This window comes from Echinops telfairi, unplaced genomic scaffold, assembly GCF_000313985.2.
Source record: "Echinops telfairi isolate 266 unplaced genomic scaffold, ASM31398v2 ScPeMD7_443;HRSCAF=831, whole genome shotgun sequence".
Taxonomy (NCBI): Eukaryota; Metazoa; Chordata; class Mammalia; order Afrosoricida; family Tenrecidae; genus Echinops; species Echinops telfairi.
Window position 1 is genome coordinate 1664676 of NW_022104341.1, and position 14162 is coordinate 1678837.

Here is a 14162-nt window from a genome sequence, read left to right on the forward strand (position 1 = left end):
GTTAGACCAGAGGATGCACAGCGGTACAGATGGGAACTGGAAACACAGGGAATCTAGGACAGATGAACCCCTCAGGACCAGCGGTGAGAGTGGCGTATACTGGTAGGGAAGCGGGGTAGAAAGGGGGAATCGATCACAAGGATCTACATATAACTTCATCTCTGGGGGATGGGCAACAGAAAATTGGGTGAAGGGAGACACCTGGCAGTGTAAGATAAAATAATAATTTATAAATTATTAAGGGTTCATGAGGGAGGGGTCAGTGGGGAGGGAGGGGAAGGGGAAAAAGGAAAATGAGGAGCTGAATACAGGAACCCAAGCAGAAAGCAAATTTTGAGAATGATGACAGCAACGAATGTATAAGTGTGCTTTACACAATTGATGTATGTATGGATTGTGATAAGAGTTGTATGAGCCCCAATAAGATGATTTTTTTTAAAAAGAGTCTTTTAATAACAAAAGTTCTTGATTTTAATGTAGTCAAGTTTATCAAACAATTCTTTCCTTCACTAATGGTTTTGTGTCTTGTTGAAAAAATTCTTCCCAAAGCTGTGGAGATATTCTATACATATATTTTAAATAGCCTTGCAGTTCCACATTTTAGACTTTAGGCCACCACAGGGGCACTGAATTACTTAGTGTGGTTGTTCTTCTAGGCCAGTGGTTCTAAACTTTCCTAATGCCACAACCCTTTAATACAATTTCTCATGCTGTGGTGACCCCCACCAACCATAAAATTATTTTCGCTGTTACTTCATCATTGTAATTTTGCTACTGTTATGAATCGGGCGACCCCTGTGAAAGGATTGTTTGACACCCACCCCCCACCCCCCCAAAGAGGTTGCGACCCACAGGTTGAGAACCACTGTTCTAGCCTAAGTCTTTGACTCCTACCAAACAACCTCTCCCTGCATGGGTGTGGTAAGAAGTGGGTGAAGATACTGATAAGATTCACCTGTGAGTAATTTCAAACAGGATCCCTGAAGTGCCATCCTGCTGTATATAAAATGAGTCCTCTGAGAAACAAGAAGAGGGGAGGGATCTTATGACTGGCAAACGCCAGAATTGGAGCACATCTTCTGGACCCGAGGTCTCTGTGCAGGGAACCTCCTGATCCAGAAGAGAGAGATACCATCAGAGAGGGACAGCAGCAGAACCAGGAGCCTGAGAATGGGGGAGAGTGATGGACTTCCAACCCACGGAGCAGGTATAACTGAGTGCTTTTGTGCAGGAGGCTGGCTTGCAGAGTGGGGTGTCTCTGGGAACTTAATTAGGGAAGTTGGATTTGTGACCTCAGGCAAGCGGTGCTGCATACCTTTGGGTTGAGTCTTATTGGAGTAGGGTGGTTCTGGGTACTTAATTCAGAAAGCTGGGCTTGCTGACCCCACATAGATAGCTTGAGCTGAATGCCTTAAGGTTGAGGCTTACAGCAGAGTGGTATGCTTCTTTGGGCATGTATTAGCAGACCTGAAACTGTGTAACAGTCCTGGTAAACAACTACCCTGAGCATTTCTCACTGGCATTACAATTTGTTAGCTTCCTTAATAAACCTTTTAATCATGAGTTTTGTCTGTGAGTTTCTATGTAGCCATTACCATAAGTATTAGAAACTAGAAATGTAAAGTAGTGGAGACTAAAACTATACAGCCACTGAAATTTTATTTATTCATTTATTTTTGCTTGATAGAAGATTAAAAACTCAAATTTTCTTTTATTCCCTGATCTCCCCAAAATGGCTATTCACAATTTTTGAAAAACATCTATTTCCCCCTCTGATTGGTCTGACACTTTTTTTCTTATAAATGTCTATGTACATGACTGGGTATCTGTCACTGGGCTTTCTAATACATTGCATTAATCTACTGACCATCCCTGTACCATGATCACAGTGCTACAATTATTTTATTTTCATGGTAAATTTAGATATCTAATAGAGTAAGTCTACCTATCTTGTTCTTGAAATGTCTTTTGTATTCTGTCTTTCCATATAAATTCTGAAATCAGATGAAAAGATACATTTTTATGCGCTTGGATAGAATTTATTAATCTATTTAAGGAGAACTTATTTCTTCACAATATTGTCTAAGCTCTGATGGCACTATGGTGTAAACCACCAACAAGTTAGCAGTTCAAACCCATCAGTTCTGTAGTTTTACAATTTCAGAAACTCGATAGAATTGCTATAAATTGGAATTACCTAGATGGCAGTGGATATAATCCATTAACAAGAAATCTGGCAATAAATTTTGTTCTTCTTTAGGACCCAGGAGCCCTGGTGGTGCAATGGTTAAGTGCTTGGCTGCTAACCAAAAGGTCTGAACTCACCAGTCACTCTGAGAGAAAGATGGCAGTCTGTTTCCACCAAGCTTTTAGCCTTGGAAACCTGAGGAGGCCCCTCTATTTGGTTGTATAAGTCAGAATCACCTTGATGGAAACAGGTGTGTGTTTCTGTTTTCTCTAGTGCACATTAATTTTATCTTACAGAGCCCTTATACTTTAAATACGTAGAAAGTATGTTTTCTAAATTAAATTATTTGATGCTATTACAAATACTATCTTATAAACTTTAATTATCTAATGTTAAACTTTAAAAAACATTTGTTGTAAAATCATACCATTGTGGATGTGTTTTTTAATTTGGGGGGTAGGGGGCACTTTACTGGGGTATAATTTGCCTAAAACAAAATTCACTAATTCTAAAAGGCCAGTTCCTATGAGTCTGGGCAAGCATCAACTCAAAAGTTCTCTTGTGACCTTTTCCTGTTCCCAACCCTGTAGCAGTCTCTGATGGCTTTCTGTCACAACAGTTTTTACCTTAACAGAATATCATAAATGGAATCATATATTAGCTTGATTTCAGTAAATATTTTCATCTAATTTCTTTTACTTAGTATGATATCTTGAGACTTACTCCCGTAGTGTAATTCTCATTTATTGCCAAGAGATATTCTATTGTATGTATACCAAAATTAGACGAGCTATCATTTACTTTGATGGATATTTGTGCTGTCAGCCCCAAGAGGAATATAGGTACTGTGAACTTACAATTCTTTGGGGTGACATATATATAAATTTCTGTTGGGTTAATACTTGGAAGCAACATTGCGGAGTCATATAGTTAATACATGTTTAACTTTCTAAGAAACGGTCATGGGATTTTCCAAAGTAGATATACCACTGCATATTCCCACCACAAATATGTGAAAGTTGCAGTTGATTCACATTAGTGTTTCCATGAAAGAATTCTTTCCCAGGGTCTCTTGGGAAATTTACTTCTTCTGAGTCAGCGCTTTTCAATATGTGGGTCACAACCCCTTTGGGGGTTGAGCGACCCTTTCACAGGGGTAGCCCGATTCGTAACAGTAGCAAAATGACAGTTATGAAGTAGCAACGAAAGTAGTTTTATGGTTGGGGTCCTGGCATTAGGAAGGTTGAGAACCACTGCTCTAAATCATGTGAAAGGTCAGTTGATAAAGTAGGGAAGGGAAAAAAAATGTAATTCTCCTGTGAGAATAAAAGCTTAACAATTTAACATTGGGACATTACCGGTTTGAAGAAATCAACTGATATAAATTGAAAGCAAATGCAAGAAACATTGAAAAGTTGAGTCACACGGTAAGGCTGACATTTCCAGGAACGGGGACTGAGCATGTGGGAGAGCAGCAGGCACAGTAACTGCAGGCAGTCCTCCTTGTAGCTCTTCTCATGCTGTGTTTGTCTCTGGCCTTGTCTGTGCTAATGGGGAGTCTTCTTACAACGACCACATTAACATAACTATCCACATATTCCACTTTAAATAAATCTGAAATGAGGGGTAGTCCAAGAAGTGACGAAATCCTTAAATTGGCGTACTCTACATAACGCTGTTAACCTTGCTAGGAAATCTGAATTTTATATTATTTTAATAGCATCCAATAATGTTCACCATCATTTTCCATTATATTTTCTATGTGCTTCAATGCTTTGTAAATGCTTTAACAGTAGAAACACAAAGAAAAGTAAATGTTGTGAATATGAATACGAAATCAGATACTGATCTACAATCTGAAGCAATATAGATTTTCAATGGTAAAGCCCAAATCAGGGCATACAGAGAAAATATTTTCATCTTTAAATAAGAAAGTGAGCTTATATGAAGCAACAAATACCTAATGTTCAACTTGAAGCTGTGTTTTGACAAGCTCTTAACAATTTGATGAGTGTCAATGTAAAGGAAAGAATTTTCATGTTTGGAATATTTGTCACCAAGGATCAAGACTATTAGATAATGCAATGGATACCTTGTGTGCTTTAAAATCTCATTTTAGGAAGACAGATTCAAATATTAGATGTGTGGCTTTATCTTTCAAATTTTAAAATGACCTTTATTTAGCTTTTACTTTGTGTTCATTTTCTGTTCTCTAAATGTTTTGTATTAGTAAATGTTTAGGAGGTCAAGATAATTTAAAAATAATATTGTTAAGATTGTGTTGTAATACGTTGGTTCTCTTTCTTTGTGCTTGGTGCACTCGGGAGAATCCAGTTTATACTACAGTGCTTCTAACCACATTACTGACATAATGGTCAGGTGTAGCAGCCACCTGGCATTTCATCACAGTCAACCACAGGTGATATGATTACAGTGTGATATAACTGCTTTTCAGGAATTTTTCCCATTCTATACCCATTTGTCAGCATTCTATTTCCCATTGGCAAGAAGTCAATAAATTGGCAGGAACACCAGCTCAAGAACATAACATCAACTGAAAATCTTTCCTCTGAGGGTCTTGGAACACTACTAGTACCAGTCCTGTATTAGTCAAGGCCCGATTAAGACAAAAAAACTACATGGTGACTCAAATAGGAAAGGTCTAACATAAACAACTTTTTACGAGGGATTAGCAAAGAGGAAATAAAAATATTCTGCCAAATGCCATCTTTGAACTGAGGAAGTATATATATCCAAGTAAAGAAAGGAAATTCAAAACCACGGGGTTCAAGTCAATTCTGACTCAACAGGACCCTTCAGGGCAGAGAACTGTCCCATAGGGTTTCTTTCCTAAACTGCAGTCTGACAAGCAGACTGTCAGATCTTTCCCCCAGGAAGTGGCTGCTGGGGTTGAAATGCTGAGCTTTTCAGTTAGCAGCCAAACACTCAATCATTACACCACCAGAGCTGTTTCTTAAAAGTAAAGAACAAACCTTCTCAGAGTCACGAATTCAGATCTCATTTAATGGTGGAAAGTTTGCCAGGTGATCTGGAGAAAGCTAGTTCACAATCAGTGGGTTGCACCAGGTGGACTACTGCTGAAATATGCCAGCAAGCTGCCTATGATTTGGGGGGCAGACAGGTGCTTTGAATTTACTAGGAAACTCACTGGGACACTGGTTGGACTCACTTCAAACTTGGGAGAAAGCTGCTTTATACGGATGATGCAGAAATCTGGGGAGCCAGTTAAGGTGCCCACAGAACTGCTAGAAAATCAGCTGGGAAAACAACCAGGAAGAAAGTAGCATGCAGAGGTAGTACTAAACCTGCTGCTGGGAAACAGACTGCTAGGGTACTGCTGAAACTTGGAGGACATCTTTTTGCATGATATGAGCAACAAGAAAAAGGCACAGTGGAATCAGGGAAAGAAGCCTCAACACTCTCTTGTAGCCTCGCTGTGCCGTCTACTGACAAACCTTAACACCGTGTCAGGTGACAAGGGAAAAATGTTCCAATAGCACAAGTAGGCAATGAAGTATACAATTGAAGCTGAGAAGCAATAAAGCAATAACTGGTAGAATCGTTTTCTGGGAGCTTTTTATCATGACTAGTTGTTGGATTTTGACAAATGTTGTTTTCTGTGTCAAATGAGAAGATTGTATGGTTTTTCTATTCCACTCAGTTACTAGATTAATTTTCTAATGTTAAACCATGGGACTAATCTCACTTGGCAATAATATATTCTACCTTATACATATTTATATACATATCTGTGCCTACATACACCTATACTACATAATCTAAAATGCTATCAAGAATATTTGTTCATAAGAATTTTTGAAATATACCTTTTAAAAATGTTATTGCTTAGCTTTGGAATCAGAACCATATTAAGATTACGATTATAGAATGATTTTCTAGAAGCATTTGTGTAGGATGGGTATTATTTCTTCCTTACGTGTCAGTTTGGCATTTTCCTTATGGAAAAGTCATAAAATACACAGTTTCTATAATAGATAGAGGGTTCAAATCATCTATTTCTTCTTGAGTGAGATTCAATGGTTTTTGGCTTCAAAGAAATTTGCCTAATTGCATCTAAGTTGTTGAGTATATGGGCATAATGTTGTTTATAATATTCCCTCTTAACACTGTTGGGATGTAAATAATGGTCATTTGCATTTTCTTTTCTTTCCGCAGTCTGATTAGGTGTGTTCTATTGATCTCAATGGGTCAGATTTAAGTTTCAATGATTTTTTTTCTGTTATACCTTTGTTCCTCCATTGATTTCTGCTCTTTTCAAATGTTCTTCCTTCTGCTGTCTTTTGGTTTACTTCTCCTAGATTGTTAAGGTTGGAGTTTGGATAATTAATTTGAGAGTTATCTTCTAGTATAAGTGTTAAATGTTAAATATTCCCTCTAAACACTCCTTCAGCTGCATCCCACAATTTTAATATGTTCCTTGAGTTCAAAGTATTTTGTTAATTCCCTCTGTGGTTTATTCTTTTACTCACAGGTTATTTAAAAGAATGGTATTCAATTTCTTAATATTTGGGAAAATTTCCAGATATTTTTGTTAATGATTTAAAATTGAATTGTTATGCTCAGAGAATACACTTGGTATATTTTATATCTTCTTACATTTATTGAATCTTGTTTTATGGTCCAGAATGTAATTCATCTTTATAAATGTTATCATGTGCACTAGAAAATAATATATATTCTTCTGTTGTAAGTGGCATGTTCTATAAATAGTAAATAGGTCAAAATGGTTGAAAGCCCTATTTATATCTTCTATAACCTTATTGGTTTTTACATACTTGTTCTACTAATTATTGGAAAGCACTGTTGAAATCTTGAACTGTAATGATGTATTTGTTTATTTTTTTTCTTTCAGATCTGTCAGTTTGGATTTAATGTCTCTTCAAGGTATATACACATTGCTGTGGTTGTTGTTAGGTGTCATCCAGCACCATTCTCACAATCGTTCTTATGTTTCAGTCTACTGTTGGCAGCCACAGTGTCAATCTACCTCATTGAGGGTCTTCCTCTTTTTCACGGCCCCTCCACTTTACCAAGCCTTCTCCGGGGACTGGACTCTCCTGAGAACATTGTCCAAAGTGCACGAGATGAAGTCTCGCCACCTGTGCCTCCAAGGAACACCGTGGCTGCACTTTTTCTAAGACAGATTTGATTGTTCTTTTGGCAGTCCATGGTATTTTCATTATTCTTTGTCAGCACCAGAGCTCAACTGCATCAATTCTTCAGTCTTCTTTATTCAGTGTCCAATTTCTACATGAATCTGAAGCAACTGAAAATATAACTTGGGTCAAGGCGGACCTTCGTCCTCAAAGTAACATTCTCACTTTCCAACACTTTAAAAGATTCCTGTGCAGATTTGCCCCATCCAATGCATCATTTGATCTCTTGACAGCTGCTTCCATGAGCCCTGATTGTAGATTCGAGTAAGACAAAATCCTTGACAACTTCAACCTTTTCCCCATTTATCGGGATGTTACCTATTGATCCAGTTGTGAGGATTTTGATTTTTCTTTACACTGAGTTGTAATCCAAACTGAAGGCTGCCAAACCTGATCTTCTCCAGTAAGTGTTTCAAGTCCTCTTCTCTTACAAGTGAGTGGTATCGTCTGCATATCCTCCAATCTTGATGCCACATTCTTCTTCATAAAATTCAGCTTCTGATTACTTGTTCAGTATACAAATTGATTAAGTATGGTGAAAGGACACAACCCTATCACACACCTGATTTTAAACCATGCAGTAGTCCCTGGTTCTGTTCGCACAACTGCCTTTTGATCCATAAGCAGGTTTCCATATACACGATTACGATTGTTAAAAATGTTTCTTTCTTTTCAGAGTTTCCCCCCACCCCCACTCCTCTTTGTGTTTCAGTTTGATAAGTTTATGTGGCTATGCTTTCAATTTCCCTGCTCTTTTCATCAACAGTCTCTAATTTGCTAGTAAGCACATCCAATGAAATTAAAAGTTTCACTTAGTTCTTGTTTATATTCCATAGCTCTTCATGAAGCTCCTATTATCAAATGAGTCCTGAGCATATTTACAATAACTCTTAAATCCCTGGTTGACAATAACATTATTGTATGTAATTTCACATATTCTCACCTACCTCCTACCCAGATCACCTGACTTTTCTTTTAGTTGTGGGTCATATAGGTTTTTCTTTTTTGCACATCAGTAGTTTTTTTGTTTTGGTTTTAAGAGACACTGAGCAATGTGTTTATTGTATTATTCTGTGTTTTGATTTTTTTGTCTTCCTTTAAAAAGTATTGAGTGTTTCTTGTTTTGCATTTGGGGGGGGCTAGTGGTTAAGTTACATGACTATTGGCTTAATCTTTTGGGGCTTGCTTAATTGAGTTTTGATAAAGCAAGCCTTGAGGAGCTTAACTTATAGTTATTTTTAGCCCTCCTAAGGCGCTTCTATTTCAGATCCTTATGAGGTCTCCCCACTCAAGTTGTAAGAAGTCAAATGTCTGCCAGCCCTATTTAAGTTTTGGGAATTTTTCATCTCACAGAGAGGTCTTTGCTGGGCGTCATAGAGTCTTACTCTACACATATCAGCATGTTACTCAGCAACAGACTCAAGGGGATACCTTTGCAGACTACTTGAGCTCTTTGTCTTTGTAGCTCCCTCTTTTCCCCTCTGCAAACTCTAGACACCTCAGACTTCTTGAACTTAGATTTCTGTCCCTTCTACTCAGAGTTTGCTGTATTGTAAGTGCCTGTGCTTTCCCTCCCTGTGCTGTGTGTGCCTCCAATTACCAAGTGGAGGCGATCACAGGGCTCCTTTGCTCTTCTCTCAGGGATCACAGTCCAGTTCTACCTGTAGTGAAACATCTAAAAACAATAGGCATCGCTACCTCTTAATATGATTGATCAGATTTCGACAGTGGGTGCCCCCCCTCTTTCTAGGTGGCTCATGTGTCTTTCTGACATGTTATCATAATTTTCAAAGCATTTACATACTTTCTGATGCAATTAGATATTCCTAGCTCATCTTATACTTCCCTTGGATTTGAAATCAGATTCCCCCCCCCCCCACAGGAAGGTCTGGTGTTTAAGAAAAAATTTTATTTAGAGACAAGATGCGACCACCATTTGGGCTAACTGCCGCTGATGGGCATTGCTTTTAGGCTCCTAGGGGAGATTTAGATATTTCAGTTTATGACCGAGGTAAGAGCGCCTGTTAAGCTGTCACCAGACTTAGAATCTTATGACTTGAAACTAACCAAACAGGTGCTTCTTTTTAGGGCAAAATACCATACTAAGGAGAAACTGCAAGACTAGAAGAATGAAATGTTTAAAACCAACCAACCAACCACAAATCACGGAACAATAACCAGGTCGTCTGAAAACTATTTAAACTTGAACAGAGTCACCAACATCTAGATAAAAATTCAAAATGGATTACCACAAAGAAGGTACTACACATGCTTCTTCTCTTTCTTCCTTTCTTTTCTTTGGAGAGGGGAACAGATTTTAGAACTAATAATGTTCTAATTAAGTCATACAAAAAGGTGTTCTCAGGATACAAGGCATTGAGAGTAAACAAATTTCTTATGCATGAATTTTAGAAATTGATTTATAGGAGTAAATTCAGTGAGAAACACATAAATACGTATTCTTAAATTCTAGTGACCACCTGTTTAAAAGTCCCAATATAAAACATTCGTTTTCTACTTATTAAAAACAAAACTCTTGGCATCTTCTGAAAACTTATCTCCTTACTCAATTGTTGTGTCATTCGTAGCCCCCAACCAGTCATTACAATTTTATGTGAAATATATATTCTCCTGAATTATTTCTAGTGGTTCTATTAATTAAGCAAGAATATTTCAGCCTCATTTCTTTTATCCCACGAGACACTTACATGGAATGGTTCTCAGGTAGAGATTATCTCTGATCACTTGCTGCAGCTTGTGGTCAATTGATCCTTTCTGAAACTGAAGACTCAGGTAATGTCGTAAATCTTTATTAATGACTTTGCCTACAAAAACAAAACATATTACTGTTAGATCTCCAGTTAAATACAGAACAATTAACTAAACACCTTAAATCACTTAGCTATAAAACAGGAAAATAAAGTATTTCACTAAAAGATAATTATTATAGCTACAATAATTAAAATAGGTACCAGCAATATGATAAGCATAATTTGGTAGGGCAGTGAAAAGGAATAGATCAGAGACTATGGCAAATATCAAAAGTTACTTCATTCAATCCCATGGCTTTAATACCACCTGTTTACTGACAGCTGCCAACATCACATCATGTCTCTATCTTGACTTCTCTCCATCAAGCTCCAACCAATCAAAGTCATTCATATATACTACAGGTCTATCTGGAAGTCAAACAACCACTTTAAATTTCAGATAGCCAACACAAAACACTTAGTTCTATCCATCCTCCAAATTTTCCTCTTCTTTAGATTTCCTCACTTTAATAAATAACAGCACCATCTACCCAGTAAGGAACCCTGAAAACACAGTGAGTTAAATGTTTGACTGCTAACCTCTAGGTCAGCAGTTCAAACCTATGGGAGTCAAACAAGGTTGTCTGCTCCTGTAATGATTTACAGTCTGGGACTGAAAACCAATGAAGCAGTTCTACTCTATCTTATCCAGTGACTCTGAGTTGGAACTGACTTGCCATCCATGGATTCCACCCAGTGGAGCAAACAATCCCCAAACCTTGAAGTCATCCTTATTTCTATTATAAGATGTATTCCTTATCTCCCAGATCAAATCCATTAGTAATTTTTGTTAGTTCTACCCTCAGAATAGATTTTACCTGTCTATTGCTCTCTATTTTCATTGCCATGATCCTAGTGCCTAAGTTACCATCATCTCCCTTTCAGAATTCCGCAACAACCTTCTAATTAACCTCTTTCTGCATCAATTGTTATCTCCCTCCTGTTCCCACCATTTACGCAGTAGCTAGAATAAGATTTAAAACACAATTCAGACCATCACTATTGTTAGAGCCCCCACGGACTTTTCACTATACTTATAATAAAATCTAAACTCTTGAACAGGGCCTAAAAGGTTCTACATATTTTGTCTTGGGCTATATGACCCAAATCTGCTCACTCTTCCCTCTCTCAAACTATATTCCACCCCCACTGGCCATCTTTCTGATCATCGAAAGGGCCAAATTAAGTGCTACCTCCATGCCTTCTGCCTACTGTAGGATTATAAACAGGCATTTCCTGCCCATTTGCCTGATTCTTAGATACAATGGAAATAAGTAAGGGAATGGATTACTTTCCTGGTATTTGTGAGGGGAAAAAGAGAAATACTAGAGGCCCCTAAGTAATGAAAATTGGTCTACATATCTTAACATAGCTCAGGTGAGAAAACATCTATAATGGAACTCAGAAACATGAATAAATTCAGGCTCTTAAAAGTTTCAACACATAAATCTTCACTCAAAAGAACTCATAGCTATAAATCCACACTTTCTGAAAACAAGCAAATTAACATTTATGTCAAGTTTTCCTTGAAGAACTGGTATATAGAGTAACTGACTATTACTTAGATAAACCCTGCGTCATACTGCGATGGGTGTGGACATAAATCCAGCTGTAAATCGATCTAATTGCCAGCATTGCCTCATCTTTTCCACATGGATAATCTAGGAGACTTTGTCAAACGCTTGTTCAAGTCAAGACACAACATGCCTCCACTATTCTCTAATGCAGCAGTAATTACTGAATTTTTTAAAGAGGAGAAATGAGGAAATTGATTCATGGTAATCACTCCATTTCTTTCTTAAATGCTCACTTTCTCTCTTTATATTTCTGTATCTATAAGCATTAATTTTTAATAATCTCTTCGAGTGCAGCAACAGTTTAAAGTTCGGGAAAGTGAACTGAAGCTTTCACAATCTACCTCTTTCCCTTTTGGAAACTGGGACATTTGTCTTTTTCCAGTCTCCTGGCACTTCCCACATTCTCCACAATTTCACAGCGATTACTGACAATAGCCCTGAGATCATATTTGAGAATCCCTTCGACTCCCAGGAGACAATTCATTTGAGTCTTCAAAATTTAAATTCATTTAAAGTGAATAATACTCTATCATCTCATTTGGGGGTTTTTAATGCCCCCTTGTCCTCCCCTTTCAGGTTGTTTGTTTTACCTTTTTATGTTGGCAAAGTATTTCTCCTAGCTGAAGAAAATGGAAGCAAAGTTTAAAACTATGTAGGTTTGACTGTGGACAGTTAACATAAAGAACATCTTTTTTTTCAGATAGTGAGCCTACCTCTTCTTTTTTGCTTTCTGGAGCATCTTATTGAGTTTTAACTCCTTCTGAGCTTTGGTCTATCAAAAAGAAAATTTTCTTAAATGTTTATTTCTTAAAGTTTACTTAGCACTGACCACCGCCTGAAAGAATGGCAAGAAAGACGTGGTGATCTACTTCTGAAATAGACAATGGAAACGTAGTAGGTCACAACAGAACACTGTCAAATCCAGTGCTAGAAGATGAGCCTGCTAGGTTGGAAAGCCCTGCATAATACCCACCACAATGGCCTCAAACATTCCAACAATCATGAAGGTGGTAGAGGATCAGGCAATGCTTTGCTTTGTTGCACATAAATGTTTAAGCACTCAGCATCTAAAACCAAAAGGCTGGTGGTTTTAGCCCACCTTGTGGTTTTACCAAGAAAAGATGTGGTAACCAGATACCAAGAGTTTGATTACCTAGAAAACATGATAAGATAGTTTTGCTTGGTCACATGGGTTACTATGAGTTCGAATCAACTTGATGGCAACTAACAAGACTTAGCCTGTATAACTGGGCAGTATTTCTTCTATCTTCCAAACACACCCATCCTTTAAGAGACTTGAGCTACTCAGAGCATTCTGTGTGTAGCAGTTACAAAATCTGGTGTGAACTTGAGACTATTAAGAGTGAAGGGGTGGAGTCTAGCCTGCCAATCGGGTTGCAGCTTGATGACCTCATTTGGAGGCGCAATGGAGATAAATAGCTCACTGAGGGCCAGATACACTCACTCTCTGCTACACATTCCTATTGACACCACATGGAGCTACGCTGATAGACCCTGAGTTCTGGAGCTGAAGGAGCCACATAGAGACCCATACCAGCACTGAGATGCTTCCACTGCCACTGGATCCACAACTTTCCACCCATTGGCCTGTGATCTTCCTGCATGAGGAGTCATTGCACATGTTGTGTGAGTCTGAAGAAGATTTCATGGACTGGTATTAGACAGATGGGCTAATATCGGATTTATGGACTTGATTTGGACTAGGTTAGGATGTTTTCTCAATATACAGGTGCTCTTTTATATAAACCTCTTTCTTATACACATAGGAGTGTCTATGAATCTGTTTCTCTAGTTCACCTGGGCTAACACTGCATTCACAAAAGTTTCTTGGTATGACTTTTTTTTTAAAAGAAATGTCTAGTCTTGGAACCACACCTATGCATACTATAATCTTTTTGAAACCTGTTTCCCTCAAAGTCAAATTATGGGCATAACCAAGTCCTTGTTGGTTTCCTTTCTATGACTGTACAATGGTCTGGTGGCTTTCCCCAATAAGCTGTTCAATATACGTAGCTTACCACACTAATGTTACTAACGATTCCATTCTTGTTAGATCTAGACTCAGAGACGTGGGGTACTTTATTGTTTCCTCCACCTCTGGAGCTTCAATAGCAGGAAGGAAGTGTCACCAAAGTGACCAAAGAGATTCATACAAACTTAACTCTTGTCTGGTTCCTTGGTTCAAGGCAGGGGCCTTGAACAAAATGAAACCAATTGTAGTCAGCTTGTTTGTGAAACTTAACTAAATTTGAACAGAGCTTTACTAGATAATCAGTATCTACATAGTTCATCATAAAATATATTCTGTGGTACAAAAGTGAGTAAAAACATTGTATCTGGTTGTTAAAGACCAAGTTCATGGCTTATT

At 37.9% G+C, this 14162-nt stretch overlaps 1 protein-coding gene across 4 annotated transcripts in view; it reads right to left on the bottom strand.

The window, feature by feature from the left end:
* The window catches only part of MAGI3 (membrane associated guanylate kinase, WW and PDZ domain containing 3), a 275989-nt gene that overhangs the window by 109407 nt on the left and 152420 nt on the right, over positions 1 to 14162 (bottom strand). For all 4 annotated transcript variants that reach the window (XM_004699165.2, XM_045292004.1, XM_045292006.1 and 1 more), the window contains exon 2: positions 10095 to 10211. In XM_004699165.2, coding sequence (XP_004699222.1) covers positions 10095 to 10211 — 117 coding nt within the window. The remainder of the gene's footprint in view (positions 1 to 10094; positions 10212 to 14162) is intronic.